This window comes from Thalassophryne amazonica, chromosome 10, assembly GCF_902500255.1.
Source record: "Thalassophryne amazonica chromosome 10, fThaAma1.1, whole genome shotgun sequence".
NCBI classification, from domain to species: Eukaryota; Metazoa; Chordata; class Actinopteri; order Batrachoidiformes; family Batrachoididae; genus Thalassophryne; species Thalassophryne amazonica.
In genome coordinates, this window is record NC_047112.1 from 48510605 (window position 1) to 48532390 (window position 21786).

Consider the following 21786-nt stretch of genomic DNA (forward strand, 5'->3'; position numbering starts at 1 on the left):
TCATCAGAGAAAGACTGCAGCCTGCACTCATCTACAGACTGCCTGACTGCAGGCCTAGATTCCCTTTATACAGCGAGTTACGACATGATGAGCCAAAAAGAAAGAAAAAAAAAAAGCGGTCACGTGACTCTTGGAGCCATAATTTACGTTCACTTTTTAGCCATTTGCATGTATATCGGGTTTATTCACTGAAAATGCCAGGTTGTTGTGCATTTAGTCAATAGTTGTGATAATCCCTGTGCCAAAGACCTCTGCCCCATCCTGCCTCAATGACTACAGGCCAGTTGCACTCACCCCCATCACCACAAAGTGCTTTGAGAGGCTGGTGATGAGGCACCTAAAGCAGACCATCGATGTGACTGTAGATGAGCACCACTACATGTACACTACCGGCCCAGCAACGCCTCAGTAAGTGATAATTTCCCATATCAGACCGGTCACCATGAAAATGGGTACAGAACCCATATCACATTTGATACAAAACAAAAGGATAAACACACAATTACAAAAATCAAGCCGGACATGAACATACTCCATAAATATCTAAAAAAACAAAACAAAAAAAAAAACAGACTGAAAGCTTACCAACTAACGACCGGACAATCTGTTAGCAGGTTCTTCTCTTCACGGAGGTGAAGTGAACATATACACATATAAAATTATTAACCTCGCTTGCTCAATCTGTACAGGAACATCAGACCTCAGTGTTTTTCGCACGGACTGAGCGTTATTTTTTCCCCATACACACCTCGCGCTTAGTTAATAATCCTTTAATATCCATCAGTAACTTTCAAAAGGTCAAAAGATGTCATTCAAACAAAGAAAGAAAATTTTAACCAAACATGCGGAAAGTGCCATTAAGTAAATATATTGTTTGACTTTCGACCGCCCCTGTTTGTTCAGGGCTGCCACAACAGATCCACTACAAACCTGCACTGGGATTTAGCACAAGATTAACACTGGATGCCCCTCCTGACACAACTCCAGTTTTAACTGCAGAAATTGGCACAGCCTCCAGTCTTCCTAAGAGATCTCCCATCCAAGTACTAACAAGGATCCGATCTGCTGCTTAGTTTCTGAGATCTGATGGGACCAGGCTTACACAGAGCAGACAGGCTGAACATTACATACCTATGTACTCTGCTGAAATCGTTTACCCTTCAAGGAGGCTCATAGGGATTCAATGAAAAAGTCCAAGTTGCCATGACCAGACAGTCCCCCAAGGACTGTTTGTACCAAATTGCAGAAAACGTCTGAAGATATTTTCTGCAATAAAACAGACAGTGGGGAAAAATGGTGCTTTTTTTGGGGACCTTTTTGGGAGGCCCTTGGAATGATTCAAGGAAAACAAAAATAACAACATCTTTTGTCTGTAGGCAGCCTTCCAAAGACTCTTTATACAAAATTATAGAAAAGGGTATTAACAGTTTTTCTGCAATTAATTTATAAGTATGAAAACTGGGTTTGTTTTTCCCGCCCCTTTCTGGGAGACCCTGAGGGCCCCTGGGAGATTGAATCGGTAAGTCATCACTTCAATAACCAGATAAACTCACAAGAAATGTCTGTACCAAATTTAAGAAAATTCATTGAACAGTTTTGAAGAAATGTCTGGGTGATGTGGCGTGTACCTAGTAAGGCACACCTGGGGAGAATCTTGATGACATTAGTCCTTTTGGACCTGCAGTCCAAATGACTAACAATAATTATTAAACTTCCTTATCTCTCCTTTCACCTGTGGGTTTTTTTTTAATTCTTACTTTGATGCCAGGTCATCAGCTGGAAGTGATCTGTGGCCGTCTGCGTCACTCACCGCCCCCTCATCCTCATCATCCTCCCCAACCATCCTGAAACCCAGAAGTAAGTGAATGAAGTAGAGAATGAAACAAAACAGAGAAGACCGCAGAGGAAAAGGAACATAAAATACAAGCCAGTTCTTACGTACATGATTTTTAACAGTAACGCCACCGTGGTTATCAAACTATGGCAAGTTTTGGGGATAGTCTTGGTGAGCTTTAAATACTCTCAAGTCCTGATGGTAAAAGTTGCTGCCTATAGGGTTTTGATGTGTCATGCTGAATAAAGGTGTTTCTTGATTTATGCACAATAAATTGTCTTCTACATTGTAAAAATCTCATGGTGTTGTCTGAGAGAAGTCTTGTGATGTGCAAAGATGTTGATAAGATTGACCCTGCCAACTGATATGGAATATTTGTGGAGAGTCATGGTCAAAATCATATATGTGGGAATGCAGCATAAAGAAACATGTATAAAACTCAAGCATAGTTCATTACTACATACGGCATATCATGATTACTCTAACACAAAGATTAGCTTGAACCTCCCATTTTGGCATAAATTGAGTTATGTTGTCATACTAGGGGAAGATTCTGTATTGCCCTTTATTGTAAACTCCTGATAGAAAATGTAGTGAACACAGATGTGGGGCCATAATTTCTTCCAAAGCTGCAACAGACTACATTATGTCAGACTAAAACTATTTGTGTTTAGGGAACAGAGAAACTGAAAAATATCGAATTTTACATGTAACCAACTGGGGAATATGAATCCTTAAAAAACAACTGTCTATAACAGTGACTATCACCATCATGTTCAGATGCGATGAAGCAGAATGTAACGCTAAAACCTCCTCAAGGCCAACTGTTGGACATTTCAAGTGATGTTATACCATCTTTTAAATTTTGTTTATTTTTCTATAAAAGCTGACTAATGTGTCAATATTTGAACCACTTTAAACAGTGATTTGAAACCAAACCGTGAGGGAGGTGTACTGTTGCATCCATATTTTATAGACCAAATTTCAAGGTGAAAATGGGACCAAGGGCCTCATTTTTTAAGCATTTTGCATGCATAAAATGGGACTTAAATGATGCACACAATTTTAATAGGTACATTGTGATTTATAATTATTACAGAGTGACTGCTCAACTGTTAAATATATAAGTAGACTCAGATCAACACCACACACATTTTATCACTACCAACATTTCATCAATGAACTGCAGCTGCTTAAATATATTACCGGTGGACATGACTGAATTATCACCATCATTTGGACAAGGTCCTGCCTGTTATGTAATTTTATGCTAAAAATGGGACCACGTTATTTTCACTACTCAAATTTTATACATATTTTACATATTTTGAGATTCATGAATAACCTTGAATATTTATAAGGTGTTTTGCATTGACCATTTGTGGTACAGAACATAGGATGAGGCAGATTCATATGCGAACATTTGCAGACAGTCTGTCATTTATAAAGACAACAGTTCTTGCAGGTGTATGTACAAACTCTTTTATAAGTCAGACTTTGTGTTCATTCTCCATTTTTACCTTTTTTCGTGTATATACACTTTTAGCAGGATTCCTACACATTCAGTGTTCATTTTGACAGCTTATTTTGGTTTAGTCAGTCAACTAAAATGTCGTTTAGTATTGGCCATCTGAATGTAGTTTTAGTAAACTAAATTCACATTTTAGTCAACCGAGTTCTGTAAAATCATCTCCGTCAACTAACATCACTGAGATCTGATATTTAGCTTTTGAAAATAATTCAGATAACTAAATTATGACTAAATCCAATTGACAATTTATTTGACTATGACTAAAACCAAACCAAAATATGCTGTCAAAATAAATGTTTTATCAATGAGGCCCTGGGTCTCTTGGTACCACTTACCAATTTAAAACAATTATTCTCTGTGCAAACCAATATTAATGACTGCACCTTGCACCCGCATTAGCTTTCACATTCATAACCATCTAATTTGTGGTCATTACCACTCCACTCCCCAGATTTTAAGGTCATATGTACAGCTCACTTGTGTAACGTCACTATCTCACTGTGTGATTTTCTAGAAACTCTGCTGTGTTTTAGAATTCAAATTTACGAAAAATATCAAAACTTCAATTTCAAAAAACATGATTAGATGCGATTAATGGATGGAATATTTTATAAATCCAGTTATTTGCATTAACTGATGGAGAATGTTCATCTAACCTGTTATAAGGCGTGCTGGGTTCATCAATCTTCATTAGACCATAGTCTTTGTCAACTGGATGATACGTGGCCAAGATGTTCATCTCATCCCACTTCTGAGACTTCTTGCTGTTTAAAAAAATAATAAATAAAATAAATTAATTAAATGAAAAGAAGGAAAAAGAATGAGGCAAATAAACAAACTACATTTGGAAAGTTTCTAAATACCCACCCACCCACCGACTCCTTCAGGAAGCATAACGATCACATTTAATCTAGGGCTGAACATGCCCCAGTTTTCTGTCAGACAGTATATTACAGGAACACAAAACCCCACAGTCACAGCGGCACCAATTCTGACTGACTTTCAGGGTCAGGACATGATATTTGATTTTGCATCAATGTTATCCATTGGGGATTGCAGTGGCAGGCCAAGTCAGTATAGAGGCAGCATGGCTGTGAGTAAATAAGGACAAGGCTTGGGGGGATTGAGGCATCGCAAGCATGGAATGCGTGTGGTGCAAGAGGGGTTTAGCTCCGTTCTTCTCTGCAGTCTGCCTGTGGGTTATGGGCAGATAGCGTTTGTACACACAGATTTAAAGGGGGGAACTCGTGATGTGATATATGCTTTGTGCTTCCATCAGATGATGTTCAGGCCACCAGCTCTGACATGCACACAAGAAGCATGCTGATGACAAGCACACAGCCAAATAACAACAATAATTTAACCCCACAGAAAATTTGAAAGTCACTGTTGAATCTAATCTATTCTTACACAGCTGAATGAATAAAACCAGGAAACAAACAACAAAAACAAAACATGCAGAAGCCTGGTTATTCATGTTATTTTGGGGGAGTGAGGGCTGAGGGTCTGGCCTGTTCACTCTGTTAATGAGCTTTCTTATCCTGTGCTATTTGGTCATAAACTAATCTCATCAGAACTAGGCTAAACTCGGTAATCTTTTAATGATATACTCCAGTACTGTTGTGTGGGCAAGAGTACCCACTTTCTCAAAAGAAAGGCACCAATAAGAATAACATTAAACATCATATTGCTTATTAACGCAATATTTGAAGGGCACAAGCTCTTATATTAAAATTATTTTAGGAAGACTTTATATTGGAGGTAAACTCTATGCCAGAGTTGTGCAAACTGATCTCCGGAAGCTAGCGAAGCGCATCTATCCAGCGTCCCAATGTGGCTTCCGAGCTGGGCGTTTGACTGTAGATATGATTTTTTATTTTTTTTTCCTTCACCAACTACAAGACCTCATCCGAATGAGTGTACCCACACACCAGATCCGATGGATGACTGTTCAACCTTGCAAGACTAAAAGCAAAGGCAAAGGTGTGTAAGGCCCTCACACCAGGAACATGCTCTTCGCTGACAATGCTGCAGTCATCTCACACACCGAGCAACATCTCCAGTGTCATATGAATGAGTACTCCCAAGACTGCAGAGACTTCAGGCTCACTATCAACTTGGAAAGACCAACATGCTGGACCAGGACGTGGACCCCTCACCCATCATTTCCATCGACAGTCATGCCCTGGACATCGTTCACCAGTTCACCTACCTCAGCAACAACCTACAACCCCAATTCCAATGAAGTTGGGGCGTTGTGTAAAATGTAAATAAAAACAGAATACAATGATTTGCAAATCCTCTTCAACCTATATTGAATTGAATACACCACAAAGACAAGATATTTAATGTTCAAGCTTATAAACTTTATTGTTTTTGTGCAAATATTTGCTCATTTTGAAATGGATGCCTGCAACACATTTCAAAAAAGCTGGGACAGTGGTATGTTTCCCACTGTGTTACATCATCTTTCCTTCTAACAACATTCAATAAGCATTTGGTAATTGAGGACACTAATTGTTGAAGCTTTGTAGGTGGAATTCTTTCCCATTCTTGATTGATGTACAACTTCAGTTGTTCAACAGTCCGGGGTAGGGATGGGTATTGATAAGATTTTAATCAATATCGATGCCATTATCGATTCTGCTTATCGATCCGATTCCTTATCGATTCCCTTATCGATACCTCGTGAATTCTGTACTAAAAGTAGGCTTTACAGGTTTTCTATGCATTTCATTGAGTCTTAAAGTAAATAAATATGAAACTGGTCACTGTATCCTTGATCTCTGGACATAAATAAAAATAAACATAACGGTGTTTCGCTTTGAAGTTATTAATTCCGACTGGACTCTATCGTTCTAACTTGACTCAGCAGCGAGCCGCGCAGCGTTTGGAGCTGTGTGAACAGAACGGAGGACGATTCTTGTTTCTTTCTCGCAACAAGACAGGAGTCCAAGTTAGTAACTTTAATCCACACAAAAGTGACTCACGATTAACATATTCAGGGATGAAAGTGGTGAAAAACAAAAAGACTGAAACCCAAAATTACCCCCCCCCCCAACACCACCTGTACAACAACAATGTTTGAATTCTAGAAGCTCCGAAATGCAATCTGGGACTATTCCAGACGATAAACTGGAGTGAGTGCAGCATCCATTTAGGTGAGGAAAAAAAACAAAAACAAAAAAACAAAACAACTTTCCTTATTCAAATTCATTCCATTATTCTGCTCTTACAAGGATGCAGCAGTTTTCTAGCTTGGCAGATAGTTCTGGAGGAAATCACTGAAGAAATTAACACATTGAAAATATGGTTTGACCGAAACAAGCTGTCATTAAACTTAAATAAGACAGGGATGAAATGGAAGTGTAAGAGTCACTAGGTGTTCATAGGAAACACTTATTTCTGTATGTATGTATTTATTTATGTATGTTCATTGTTAGTTGGTTTTCTATTTTCTGTTGTGTTTCTATTCAGGTTCTTTTTGACTCTTTCTCTAAAATTGTATATAATAAGTATATATTGTATATAATAATCATTAGATTAATATATAAACAAAATAAATTTCAAAAAATTACAATTTGAAAACAAATGCACCCAAACGTGATGACAGCTGCAACTGCTTAATGCTAACTTTTAACATTGAAAATGCCATAGACATGCTAATGCGTTAGCATCGCTCCAGTTTTTAAGTTATAAAATACATCAACTATTTCAGAAGACCATAACAGGTCGGTTTAACATAAAAAAGGTAAATAATACTCACAGATGTATGCTCTTTAGGGTTTTAGCGGGGGAAAATTAAGCGAAAGAAAGAATAAACGAAGCAATAGATTGAAGCACTGTTTCAATCTATGAACCACTGCTTCGATTGGTTCAAGGTTCAAAGCAAAGCCGCGCTGCAGAAAAGTTGATTACGGACCCGCTGCAGGGTCTGTAATCAATGTAGAGAAATTATAATTTTCCTGACAAACACCCCCCAAGATAACGGAAACTCTGAAGGACCGATAACAGAATCATTAAGCAAAAAGCTTATTGATGTCGGTGGATCGAATCATTTCTTAACGATACCCAAAAGGAACCGGTTCTCGATACCCATCCCTAGTCCGGGGTCTCTTGTTGCATTTTGCACTTCATAATGCGGCACACATTTTCAATGGGTGACAGGTCTGGATTGCAGGCAGGCCAGTCTAGTACCCGCACTCTTGTACAATGAAGCCACGCTGTTGTAACACATGCAGAATGTGGTTTGGCAGTGTCTTGCTGAAATAAAGAAAAAGAAAAAGACGTTGCTTGGATGGCAGCATGTGTTGCTCCAAAGCCTGGATGTACCTTTCAGCATTGATGGTGCCATCACAGATGTGTAAGTTGCCCACAACATGGGCACTAACAAACCCCCATACCATCACAGATCCATTTCAAAATGAGCAAATATTTGCACAAAAACAAAGTTTATCAGTTTGAACATTAAATATCTTGTCTTTGTGGTGTATTCAATTGAATATAGGTTGAAGTGGATTTTCAAATCATTGTATTCTGTTTTTATTTACATTTTACTCAATGTCCCAACTTCATTGGAATTGAGGTTGTATCTCTAGATGTCAAAATCACCCAGTGCATCAGGATAGCCACAATCATGCTAGGCCGGCTTATGATCCATGTCTTGGAGAATCCCAAACTGACAGTGACAACAATGACGGCAGTGTACAACTGTATCCTCAGTACACTCCAGTACGGTAGCAAGGGATAAACAACCCTTTCCGAGCAAGAACACAAGCTAAACAATGTTAACCTGCACTGCCTCCACTGTATCCTTGGCAGCAAATGGAGCAACAAGGTACCAAATATCCAAGTCCTTGAACGCACAGGCCTTCCCACTACATTTACTCTTCAACAGCACAGGCTATGCTGGCTTGGCCATGTACGACGAATAGATGATGAAAGACATCATGTACGGTGTGAGCTTGCCTCCGGGAAGAGATATGTCAGCCGTCCCTAGTCACGCTACAAGGATGTCTGTAAGTGTGACCTGAAGGCTTTGTACATCAACACTGAGACCTGGGAGGACTTTGCAGCCAACCATAGCAGATGGCGCAGCATGCTCCTGAGACACCTCAAGACAGGAGATGTTAATATTCGGACTCTGGCTGAAGAAAAGAGAGCTCAGCAAAAGGAACATTCCTGTGAGATGAATCAACCATCCACACCTGTTCCAGATGTGATAAGGACTGCCACTCCTGCACTGGACTGAGTAGCCACACTCATCGCTGTCACAGCCGTGACAATGTCACTAACCTAAGTCAAAGTTTTCAGTGCGCATCATCCACGGTCATCTTCGACCAACAAAGGCCATAGAATATTGGACTGCAAATTTTGCTAAGCGAATAAAGAAAGTATCATCATGAAAAGACACTAGTTAAGAATGTTTTTTGTTGTTGTTGTTGGGGAATAATTCCAGCAGTGCATACTTTGTCATGTAGGGCAGCAGGGTGGACAAGCAGTGTGTTTGTTTCCAGAGAAGATGGTTCTTCCCGGTTTAAGACCACCTCTAGTCTTGAATCTTAACTCCATTTAATGTGGAGTTGCGTTAGGAAGGGCATCTGGCTTACAACCTTGTGCCAAATCAACATGCAAATCAGCTCTGGAGACCCAGAGTGAAAAAGGGTCAAAAGAATTTAGTAAAAGTAAGTCCCTTCGGCTGCTCCCTTGTTTGCACTCAGGGTCGCCACAGCAAATCCAAGGTGGATCTGCATGTTGAATTGGCACAGGTTTTACGCTGGATGCCCTTCCTGACGCAACTCTACATTTCATGGAGAAATATGGCAGGGGTGGGATTTGAACCCGGAACCTTCTGCATTGAAACAAGCGCATTAACCACTTGGCCACCACCCCGTCAAAAGAATTTAGTGCACTGTCATGTTTTTTTGTTGCATAGTGAAGACAACTGAAGATTGGACTATAAATACATTTTTAAACTTTAATTTGGGTAAATTCATTGTTATATTAAGTAATAATCGATTAAGCCAAAAATAAAAGATAGATTAACCAATGATAATAATCTTTACGCACAGCCCTACTTGTGACCTCTGCACCTCACCATCAGGGATTTTTGTTTAAAAAAAAACACTAATCCTTACTGACCTTGCAAATCCAGAGGTGAAAACAAACATAAAAACAGAAACAAATATCAGCATGAATGAGGAACTGAGCTAGAGAGGATAAAGAAACACATGCTGCTAAAGTCCAGAGGAGTGGAAAAGGACACGTTACATAAATAACTCAGAGTAGGAGCGGCAGTGGTGGGATGACAGGTGACATCACAAATCAAACAGTAAAATTACTCGATTTCTATAGCGCCTTCACACCCAAAAACACTGTCACCAAAAGTGTCGCCCTGACCTTGTTGACGGATGCAAGGTCAGACATGAGTGGGGGACAGATGGGGCATGAGCAGAATGGCCGCAAATACAAATTTATTTTACTGGTCTTATGTGTACCGTTTGTGGTTACACAACTACCGATGAACCCATGCCACAGCTGTTAAATTCCATCCTGTTCATTAAGAATAAATCATTAGCAAAAATAACGCAATTATTCCACTGCGAAACTAACTAAATAAGCCAGTACCTCTAGATCAGGGATGGCCAAGTTCGGCCCTCGAGATCTACCTTCCTGACACCCTTAGTTGTCTCCCTGTTCCAACACACCTGAATCCAATGAAAGACTCACTAAAACCTTGCTAACAAGTCTTTCATTGCATTCAGGTGTGTTGGAACAGGGAGACAACTAAGAGTGTCTGGAAGGTAGATCTCGAGGACCGAACTTGGCCACCCCTGCGCTAGAGAACCAAATATGAAGTGGAATCTGTTATGTGATGGTGACCACCTCTCGAGTGGTCAACTACTGACACGATGCTTCAGGGAAACTCATTAGATAGAGTGGGTCATCACGGAGAGTTGAGCTGTGCTATCAAGTAGCATAGCCAAAGGGTAGTGAGTCCAGGTCTACATTTCATCACTCAGTGATAAGCAACATGCAGTAAAACAACAGCACTCTCACTCACACACACATAAAAGATAGTGAAGTGGATCCAAAGTATACTGCAATCATTTACTGTATTAAGCAAACAGCTGCAAGGAAGCAAAGCACTAACAGCCTAAAAGTGTAGGTATGTCGTGTCATCCAAGGAAGCTGCGAGCTTGTGCAATTGGCAGTTATGGTAGTTGCTCCTTTATATAAAGTGATTTATAGCACCATTTCTTAAATGCACAAACTATTAATTACCTGCAATCACATCAGAAGTGGCAAACACAAATGAATCCAAATTATCACAGGATAGTTTACGGTCAACGCAAAGCTCACAAGTGTGCAAAGTACCAGTGTTTTTAAAATAATAAATTGCATAACTCATGATGCAGAGTTGCACTGAAATTAAACCAGATGTGTGCGAACATGAGCAGTGAAAACAAACAAACAAAAAAAAGTTGTGTGCTCAGGTGAACAGAGCTAAAAACAGCCAAAACAGATGTGCCGTTATTTGGCCCATTACAGTAAATTAACAACAGAACATGTTTATAATGATGGGCATCAAAACCAGTGACCTTTTACTCAAGCTTCAGAAACAGACATGTACCTTCATATATAAATAATCAATCAATCAATTTTATTTATATAGCGCCAAATCACCACAAACAGTTGCCCCAAGGCGCTTTACATTGTAAGGCAAGGCCATACAATAATTACGTAAAAACCCCAACGGTCAAAACGACCCCCTGTGAGCAAGCACTTGGCGACAGTGGGAAGGAAAAACTCCCTTTTAACAGGAAGAAACCTCCAGCAGAACCAGGCTCAGGGAGGGGCAGTCTTCTGCTGGAACTGGTTGGGGCTGAGGGAGAGAATCAGGAAAAAGACATGCTGTGGAGGGAGCAGAGATCAATCACTAATGATTAAATGCAGAGTGGTGCATACAGAGCAAAAAGAGAAAGAAACACTCAGTGCATCATGGGAACCCCCCAGCAGTCAGTCTATAGCAGCATAACTAAGGGATGGTTCAGGGTTACCTGATCCAGCCCTAACTATAAGCTTTAGCAAAAAGGAAAGTTTTAAGCCTAATCTTAAAAGTAGAGAGGGTGTCTGTCTCCCTGATCTGAATTGGGAGCTGGTTCCACAGGAAAGGAGCCTGAAAGCTGAAGGCTCTGCCTCCCATTCTACTCTTACAAACCCTAGGAACTACAAGTAAGCCTGCAGTCTGAGAGCGAAGCGCTCTATTGGGGTGATATGGTACTATGAGGTCCCTAAGATAAGATGGGACCTGATTATTCAAAACCTTATCAGTAAGAAGAATAATTTTAAATTCTATTCTAGAATTAACAGGAAGCTTTGAATGACATATCCTGATCAAAAATGACTCCAAGATTTCTCCCAGTATTACTAGAGGTCAGGGTAATGCCATCCAGAGTAAGGATCTGGTTAGACACCATGTTTCTAAGATTTGTGGGGCCAAGTACAATAACTTCAGTTTTATCTGAGTTTAAAAGCAGGAAATTAGAGGTCATCCATGTCTTTATGTCTGTAAGACAATCCTGCAGTTTAGCTAATTGGTGTGTGTCCTCTGGCTTCACGGATAGATAAAGCTGGGTATCATCTGCGTAACAATGAAAATTTAAGCAATGCCGTCTAATAATACTGCCTAAGGGAAGCATGTATAAAGTGAATAAAATTGGTCCTAGCACAGAACCTTGTGGAACTCCATAATTAACCTTAGTCTGTGAAGAAGATTCCCCATTTACATGAACAAACTGTAATCTATTAGATAAATATGATTCAAACCACCGCAGCGCAGTGCCTTTAATACCCATGGCATGCTCTAATCTCTGTAATAAAATTTTATGGTCAACAGTATCAAAAGCAGCACTGAGGTCTAACAGAACAAGCACAGAGATGAGTCCACTGTCTAAGGCCATAAGAAGATCATTTGTAACCTTCACTAATGCTGTTTCTGTACTATGATGAATTCTAAACCCTGACTGAAACTCTTCAAATAGACCATTCCTCTGCAGATGATCAGTTAGCTGTTTTACAACTACCCTTTCAAGAATTTTTGAGAGAAAAGGAAGGTTGGAGATTGGCCTATAATTAGCTAAGATAGCTGGGTCAAGTGATGGCTTTTTAAGTAATGGTTTAATTACTGCCACCTTAAAAGCCTGTGGTACATAGCTGTTTTGAAACAAGGTTCGGTCAGATCGGCACACAGAAATGATCACACAGACTGCATTTTTGCTAGAACAAACAGGCGTATATTTATTCCCCACAAAAGCAGTTACATCAAACACAAGTGGTTGCAGCGCATTTTTCTCTCTTACCGTGACGCCTTTAAGGTGGAGAGCCAACACCTTCAGCAGAGTGCGCCTGTCAACCGGCTGGGCGTTCGTACGTAAACCCGCAGCAGACTCTGTCGGAGCATGGCTCTGCCCCCTCTTTTCTAGTGTGTGCGCAAAGGGAGGGTGAGTGGCCATTTCAAACTCCCTGGCGCACATAATTCCTTTAATCAACAGGCATCAAAAAGGTATTTCCTTTTGCAAAAACATAATAACCCCAGCTCTTCACTCCCAGTTCAGAATGACCCCAGCATGCTTCACTCCCAGTCGTTAGTGGCTACAAAAACAAAGTTGTGCAATCAGTGTAATAATAACAAGTACATCATTAGGGTTACTTTAAGACAGGGGCAAAACAACACAATAACATTTTATTATACAATAGCCAACTAATAAAGATAGATTGATCATATTTAAGATCGAAGCATTAAATAATGGTATGGCTTCCTTGAGCAGCCTGGTAGGAATGGGGTCTAATAGACATGTTGATGGTTTGGATGAAGTAACTAATGAAAATAACTCAGACAGAACAATCAGAGAAAGAGTCTAACCAAATACCGGCATCACTGAAAGCAGCCAAAGATAACGATACGTCTTTGGGATGGTTATGAGTAATTTTTTCTCTAATAGTTAAAATTTTATTAGCAAAGAAAGTCATGAAGTCATTACTAGTTAAAGTTAAAGGAATACTCGGCTCAATAGAGCTCTGACTCTTTGTCAGCCTGGCTACAGTGCTGAAAAGAAACCTGGGGTTGTTCTTATTTTCTTCAATTAGTGATGAGTAGTAAGATGTCCTAGCTTTACGGAGGGCTTTTTTTATAGAGCAACAGACTCTTTTTCCAGGCTAAGTGAAGATCTTCTAAATTAGTGACACGCCATTTCCTCTCCAACTTACGGGTTATCTCCTTTAAGCTGCGAGTTTGTGAGTTATACCACGGAATCAGGCACTTTTGATTTAAAGCTCTCTTTTTCAGAGGAGCTACAGCATCCAAAGTTGTCTTCAATAAGGATGTAAAACTACTGACGAGATACTCTATCTCACTTACAGAGTTTAGGTAGCTACTCTGCACTGTGTTGGTATATGGCATTAAAGAACATAAAGAAGGAATCATATCCTTAAACCTAGTTACAGCGCTTTCTGAAAGACTTCTAGTGTAATGAGGCTGTCATTCTCAGCTGTCATTCTCAGCATCTGTGTGGATGTTAAAATCGCCCACTATAATTATCTTATCTGAGCTAAGCACTAAGTCAGACAAAAGGTCTGAAAATTCACAGAGAAACTCACAGTAACGACCAGGTGGACGATAGATAATAACAAATAAAACTGGTTTTTGGGACTTCCAATTTGGATGGACAAGACTAAGAGTCAAGCTTTCAAATGAATTAAAGCTCTGTCTGTGTTTTTGATTAATTAATAAGCTGGAATGGAAGATTGCTGCTAATCCTCCGCCTCGGCCCGTGCTACGAGCATTCTGGCAGTTAGTGTGACTCGGGGGAGTTGACTCATTTAAACTAACATATTCATCCTGCTGTAACCAGGTTTCTGTAAGGCAGAATAAATCAATATGTTGATCAATTATCATATCATTTACTAACAGGGACTTAGAAGAGAGAGACCTAATGTTTAATAGACCACATTTAACTGTTTTAGTCTGTGGTGCAGTTGAAGGTGCTATATTATTTTTTCTTTTTGAATTTTTATGCTTAAATAGATTTTTACTGGTTATTGGTGGTCTGGGAGCAGGCACCGTCTCTACGGGGATGGGGTAATGAGGGGATGGCAGGGGGAGAGAAGCTGCAGAGAGGTGTGTAAGACTACAACTCTGCTTCCTGGTCCCAACCCTGGATAGTCACGGTTTGGAGGATTTAAGAAAATTGGCCAGATTTCTAGAAATGAGAGCTGCTCCATCCAAAGTGGGATGGATGCCGTCTCTCCTAACAAGACCAGGTTTTCCCCAGAAGCTTTGCCAATTATCTATGAAGCCCACCTCATTTTTTGGACACCACTCAGACAGCCAGCAATTCAAGGAGAACATGCGGCTAAACATGTCACTCCAGTAATACAAGAACAGACCCACCCAAGTGTTTTATAGTAATTTCTGATACACAGAAGTAGAAACAGAAATTAAAAACAGCAGTAACATAAAACTAGTTAAAAGCAAGTCTGTACAAATGCGTCTTGAACTTCTCCTTAAAAGTTCCAACGAAGTCCACAGAATGCAGATGCAGTGGCTGTGCGTTCCACAATTTGGGAGCCAAAACCTCAAATACTTTACACTGCAATCTGAAATAAATTGGTAGCCAGTGCCCAAAGGACAGAATGGGTATTACATGACACCTCTTAGATGATCACAATTCCAATGAAGTTGGAACATTGTGTAAAATGTAAATAAAGACAGAATACAATGATTTGCAAATCCTCTTCAACCTAAATTCAATTGAACACACCACAAAGACAACATATTTAATGTTCAAACTGATAAACTTTATTGTTTTTGTGCAAACAGTTGCTCATTTTGAAATGGATTCCTGCAACACGTTTCAAAAAAGCTGGGACAGTGGTATGTTTACCATTGTGTTACATCACTTGGTGCAAGCTTCACTTAGTAGTGCTGTTTTCTCAATGCACTCACGGTTGCTTGCAAATCCCTCCCTCTGCCATCAAAAGCAGCGGCAGCCACATCACTAAAGATATGGTCACTACTGCAACAATGGAACAAGAAGGCTTTAAAAGGCAAATAAAAAACACACCTGATGCATTTTGTTATTGCACAACTGTGCTTTGTTGAGCATGAAAGGAAAACCTGAAAGATTTATTTGATTAGTCTTTAAATAAAAATTCTGTTGACATCATGTGTGGGGCATCAAGTTAAAACTTAATATTTAGCCTGTTTCATACAAAATTCTGATATATTACATTACCTTTCAGCCTAAAAATATAAATATATGATTTTTGGTACATGTCACAATATATAATTACATCACTGTTCCCACTAATTGTGTATAAAGTAATCTGAGGTTAAAAAAACAAATGCAACTGAAGCTTCATTTTTTTAGTTTCAACATTAACTTTATTATAAATAACTATAAATGTAACAGACAGCCAACCTAAGTCAGAGTTCTTGCCAGCACAGTTGAGAGCAGGGGGCCCCTATACTGTGATTTTAATCCCCTATGCTGTGATTCCTTTGACTTTATGCTTGGTTTGTGCTCTGACATGCACTGTCAATTGTGTCTGAAAATACATACCACCCTCCAAAAGCATGTTATTGTATTAATATTACTGACCAACCAATATATTGATTGGGTTCTAATCATTTACGATTCTTGTGCAAAAGGTTGATATTTATTGCAAGCAGTAGCTGGGTTTTCATTTTCATAGGGTTTTCATCAAGATGCTATTTAAGAAAAATAAAGAAGAGTCCACGATTTGACACAGGCTTCACGATCAAGTGGTAAGCTTCAATGGTCCCAAATTAGCCAAACTTGAACTAGAAGAAGTCATAGGTCCTTGACTAGCCACTTGAGGCTGGCTGGAGAAAGGAGCAGGTTCCCACTGAAGCCCATGTTAAAATGTCCAACTTTAGAGCATAAACAAAACATGTTTACAGCCTGATACAAAGTGGAAAAAAAAAAAAAAAAGCTCTGTCTCTACAGCTAGTTTTCCCCTCCATGACAACTGGAAGGGTAGGGGGTGAATTTTGTGGTTGGTTGCCCTGGTCTATTTCATTCACACAGGCCATACATATTGTGCATCAGTCTCACCGTTTCATGAAGCAACGTGCCAACACAGCAACAGGCAACATTTGTTAACTCTTGATGTCGTAGTCAATCCTACAGCGAAACAAATTTTAAAACACATTTCACTTCCCTTTGCTTCTAATGCACACACCGAGTTTGTTTCTTATGAATGGAAAAACTCATATACTCTTCTTTCCTACCAATCGGGTAATGATTTCCACATAAATAAAAAATTTCTTCTAGTTGTGTCTGTTTTCCTCCTGGTAACACGGGCGGTACTGGTGCATAGCCAGAGAGGCATAGTGACAAAATCCTCTCCACACCATTGAGGTAAAGTCCACTTTTGAAAGCATTTTAAAACACTGTTTGTATAATATTATTATTAATTTATTTTTTAACAACTAAAACATTATTCAATCAATATTACTGAGTGTCTTGGTTTTAGTACTACAAAGCTGCACTAAGCGGCTATACTAAAATACAAAATGGATGTAATGTAATGAAATGGCGAGAAATGAGGCTACTAATTATGAAATGGGGGTACGTAATAATGAAATGGGGACAATAAATGTTAATTTCATGAAATACATACCGTAACAGCCCACTCAAACCCACGTAAGGCTACAAAACTCTATCACGGTAAAATACTCCTTTAAATGCCCGCTATCTCTGCTTAAAGCAGGGTGCCCGCTGATAAATGTGACATCTAGTGGATACAAGTGATGATTACCAATAATTGGTGAAATGGGATGAAATGTTGTTGGTATTGGCTTCCAAGATAGATTGTGGCATAATTTTTGCATTAAACATTTATTATGTGAGTAACCTATGATATAAAGTTTGTTTTGTCATAATTGAGAGCATGTAAGAAAATGTACTGTAATTTTAGGCCCCATTTCACATTTTAGTATGGCTCGCACAAATTGTAAGTGATGTGCCATATCCCCCCACCCAAGCACTGTCATGTCACAATTGCACAAGAGAACCCGACAATTACATCAACACTTGTTCCCCAGAGAAAGAGCACAAGACGGGATTCTGTTGACGTTACGTCAGGCCAACAATTATCTATCTGAATCGGGGGTGTTCAACTCCAGTCCTTCAGGGCCGGTGTCCTGCAACTTTAAGATGTGCCTCTGCTTCAACACACCTGAATCAATTAATGAGGTCATTAGCAGCACTCTGGAGAACTTGACTGCATACTGAGGAAGTAATTCAGCCATTTCATTCAGGTGTGTTGCACCAGGGACACATCTAAGTTGCAGGACACCGGTGTTGCCAACCAAATGGCCCCCCCTACAAATGGGTCCACCCTGCAGTCACTGCGCATGCGTCATTGCTGTGTGTCAGCCGCAGTTCACCGATTATCACCTTGTTTGTGCTTAAAACTGCACTCCAGTCATCATCTATCTCAGCGACAGATATCTGAAGCTTTTGTAGAATCATTTCCACATAAAATCAGCATTACTTCATAATAAAAAAAAAAAAAACAAAAAAAAAACAGAGGAAGCGACAAGCTGCTGCTGCGTTCACTACGCCTCTGTTATTTCCAAGCATCAGTAGCGACTCACCGATTATCACCTCGTTTCTGCTTAAAACTGACTTTAGAATGATTTAAGAGGTTTTAGTTTGTCATCTGACGGTTAATAATCACATTATTCCCTTTGATCGCTTTGGGTGTAGAGAGTCAGTCTCAGACGAGCTGCTGTGGTCCCAAATGACGCAAGCGCAGTGAAGGGAGTGCAGACCAATTTTTATTTGGGTACTGTTCAATCTGCAACACCAGCCCTCGAGGACTGAAGTTGAATACCCCTGATCTAAATGGTCTGCATTTATAAAGCACTTTTCCATCTGCATCAGAAACTCAAAACACTTTACAAAGATGCCTCACATTCACACACAGATGTCAAGGTGCTGCCATCCAAGGCATTCAACTGCACACTGGAAACAACTGGGGGATTAAAGACCTTGCCCAAGCAACCTTAATGATTTTACGGTCTGATGGGGGTTTGAACAGAGGATCCTCTAGTTCCAAGCACTAGACCATAGGGCCACTAGCCCTAGTGGCCAGCAATCACCTTAGTATTGTTTTTCTTGTTGTTTAATGCTGATAAATTACACTGTATTTGTTGTCTTGTTGCCTGGTTTTGTTTTTTCTCTCTGTTTGAGGTGCAGCTCCATCCAGAGATGGGAGTGGTGTCTACTTCTGTAACCCTCCCATCCTGTGCACCAGCAAAATTTCCTGTATATTAATTTTGTAAATTGTTTTGTCAATTGACTTGGTCACAGGCACATCACTGCCAGTTTAATTCCGCGTCAGCTCCATTGCTGGTGTGAAACTCTGCGGCTACTAGTACATTTTACCATAGAGATACACTGGGTATGTGGGAGTGGTATTTGCTCTTGAATTCCAGATAGATTTAAGTAATTATTTGCTTGAATTTCATTATATTTCTGTTGCTGAGACTTCAGTGTGGCCTTCAACTATTCAGAGGGTTTGAATAATATTACCCAGGAGTGATATAAAACCAAATTAGCAGCAGCAGGACTAGCATCTCTTCCATACCAACACGAAGCTGGATGATGGAAAAATGATCCCACACAATGGCCAGATGTTCAATGAATGAATAAAAGTTCAAGGAATGAATATCCTGATATTTATTCCTACCTCATAAACACACCAGGTATTTTTGTATTTTATATCATTCATGCATTGTGAATTGCTGGTCTGCTCCAGGAGGGGCCAGCTGCTGATTATTTTCTCCAAAGCAACGCATGATCGATGTGACACATAATCCTCTTGGTGTGTCGTGATGGATTTTAATTTTCTTTCTAGCTGTGTTGGTACAACCCACTGCCTTGGCATAAAAAAAAAAATAAAAAAAAAAACAGTGGCGAAATTGAAAAAACTCAGATCAACTCCACTGTCTGCTATTGATTGTTTACACACCAGCCGGTGTTCTAAGCACATTGCTAAGACCTCACAGACAGAGCGCCCGGATGTGCAAGAAGTCAATTGTGTCGGTAGCATGGCCTCACACTCTCACGAGCTCCACTAGCTTAGTTTATGGCAAGCTAAAAGTGGACGCTCTCGTTATGGCCGACAAACTGTCTAGTTTCTGGGTATTCTGTGTTAGTACGCACCCGCGGACGACGTGCTTGATAAATTCTTGCGCAAAAAGTAGTTCCTAGATAATTGTGATATATTCCTGTGAGATAATGTGTATAGCTCATCTAAATTAATTCTAAAATTTACCAATAATAAAATTATAAAGATAACTGAAGTTTTTAAGAGTGACTGTAATAAATATTTAAGAAAGTTAAAGTTTATGAGCACTGTAAACACTGACACGATGGAGTTTGATGCGGAAGAATTCAGAAAGATACGACTGGAATGTTTCGATTACCATTTACAGTTGGCGATGAAAGACGTGGGTGTTAACTTCGTGCTAAAGCCAGAACAAGAAGCTGCACTGAAAGAGATCTAAGTGGGAAAAGACACATTCTGTGTGTTGTTGCTCCAACGAGAGCAGCATGCTGAGCAGTGTGGCATGGCCCAAGCAGAGGGTCACCCCTTTGAGTCTGGTCTGCTTGAGGTTTCTTCCTCAAATCGAGTTTTTCCTTACCACTGTCGCCTGTGTGCTTGATCTTGGGGTTTGTAAGGTTAGACCTTACTTGTGTGAAGCGGCTTGAGACAACTTTGTTGTGATTTGACGCTATATAAATTAAAATAAATTGAAATTGAATTGACCATCACCTTCCCTTGCTTACCTAGGTTTGTTTTCCAGCAGCTGTTTCTCTTGTCGAATTAGTGAGGGGTGCCCTGTGTGCCGACACCCTTGAAACACCTCAAGCCCCCCACCCCATCCCAAGGTTGGTGTAGGGCTGCTAAAAACGTGGTGGGTGACCTGGAATGGACTACTACCAAAACTGCCAAGACATGAGCTAACGAGGAAGCTAACGCCGGCTAACCAGCCCATGAGTTAGTTGCACTTCGCTTCAATGTCCCTTTACCAGAGACTGTTAGGAAACAATTTTATAACCACAGCAACGAACTAAAGAAGCCCCAAAGGTGCTTATAAAACTGTTGGTTAAGTGTAGAAAGGCTAACAAATGTTAACTGTTTAGCTAGCAGGCGACACCCGCCCAACAGCAACCTCATGAAAGGCAGCAAGAAGGCAACTTACTGCTGGTCCTCTTCCGACAGTCCAGGCGGTAGTTCCAGATTTTCCCCCTGGACATCGTCGGGCTGCGATTTGACGTGTGTTCCGCTGTTCTTGTTTTTCAGGATGCCTTTTATCGGCCGGGGAGCTGCCATTCCCACACGCTCACCGTCCGTCACACCAGCAACGACGATCTGCTCTCCTCCTGTTTATGTGAATGGTGCTGCTCAGTTACCAAACAGAGGACCGATCACAAACATGCTCAACGGTCAGAGGACAACGAGGGGAGCCAAAAAAAAAGAAAAACCAAAACACCCCGTCAGGCCAAACTCGGGCTCCCGGACAAACACCGGCGCTTCAGCATGTCGAGCCGTACTAGCGCTGCTGTGCTCACAATATCGCGAGATTTTCAAAGGAGAGTTCGTCGTCTTCTTCTTTTATGACGTTTAATGGCAGCCGGCATCCTTATTGTTGTTTTGCTGCCACTTTCCGCATCAGTTCGTTATAGCAGTACTAAATCTTCTCGATGAGTCCAGTGACTTTCAAGTATATTTAAAAAGCCAACACTTCCCCCTCCCATTTGGCCAAATACTTCCTACAGAAACTTTTTTCAAGCCTGTTCTTCTAAATTCTGAGAGAAGCTCTTGCCTTTCTGAGAACATGCTGCACCGTCTCTGGCTGTACACATTCCAAACACAGTCCATTCCTGATGCTTTCCTTGGAGAAAGAGAGTACTGGTCAAGAATGTATGTCCAATTCTTAGTCTAGCAATAGTGACTTCATCCTTTCTTTTCCACCCTCTTCTTCTACAACTGCTCACTGAATCTGTCGCTCTACTAGGTACTGAAAATAGAATCAGAATCGAATTTATTGCCAAGTTCTCACGTACAAGGAATTTGATCTGGTGTCATTGGTGCATAAACAACAATAAAAGAAAAATATTTCTGTAAGAAGTAATAGGTGCATAAACAACAACAATAAAAAGAAAAAAGGAAAAAAAAACTTGTGTAAGGAGTAGAGAAGTCAAATAGACAAATGGGCAAAACTAAGTTTACTGTCAAATAAATACAGTGGAATGGTGGAATGGGGCTGTGTGGGCATGCAGATGAACAGTACAGGGATGATCAGTTTTCACTTTGTAGG

General features: G+C 40.2%; 1 protein-coding gene across 2 annotated transcripts in view; it reads right to left on the reverse strand.

Annotated features, from left to right (window-relative positions):
* Positions 1–20973, reverse strand: part of ppp1r2 (protein phosphatase 1, regulatory (inhibitor) subunit 2) — a 41944-nt gene extending 20971 nt beyond the window's left edge. Inside the window, exons 1-3 of one of the 2 annotated variants that reach the window (XM_034179969.1) lie at positions 20668–20973; positions 4022–4129; positions 1758–1844 (exon numbers count right to left, since the gene is read on the reverse strand). In XM_034179969.1, the coding sequence (XP_034035860.1) occupies positions 1758–1844; positions 4022–4129; positions 20668–20798 (326 nt within the window). In that variant the 5' untranslated portion in view covers positions 20799–20973. The remainder of the gene's footprint in view (positions 1–1757; positions 1845–4021; positions 4130–20667) is intronic. The other variant, XM_034179968.1, reaches the window with a different exon arrangement.
* Positions 20974–21786: the final 813 nt, after the last annotated feature.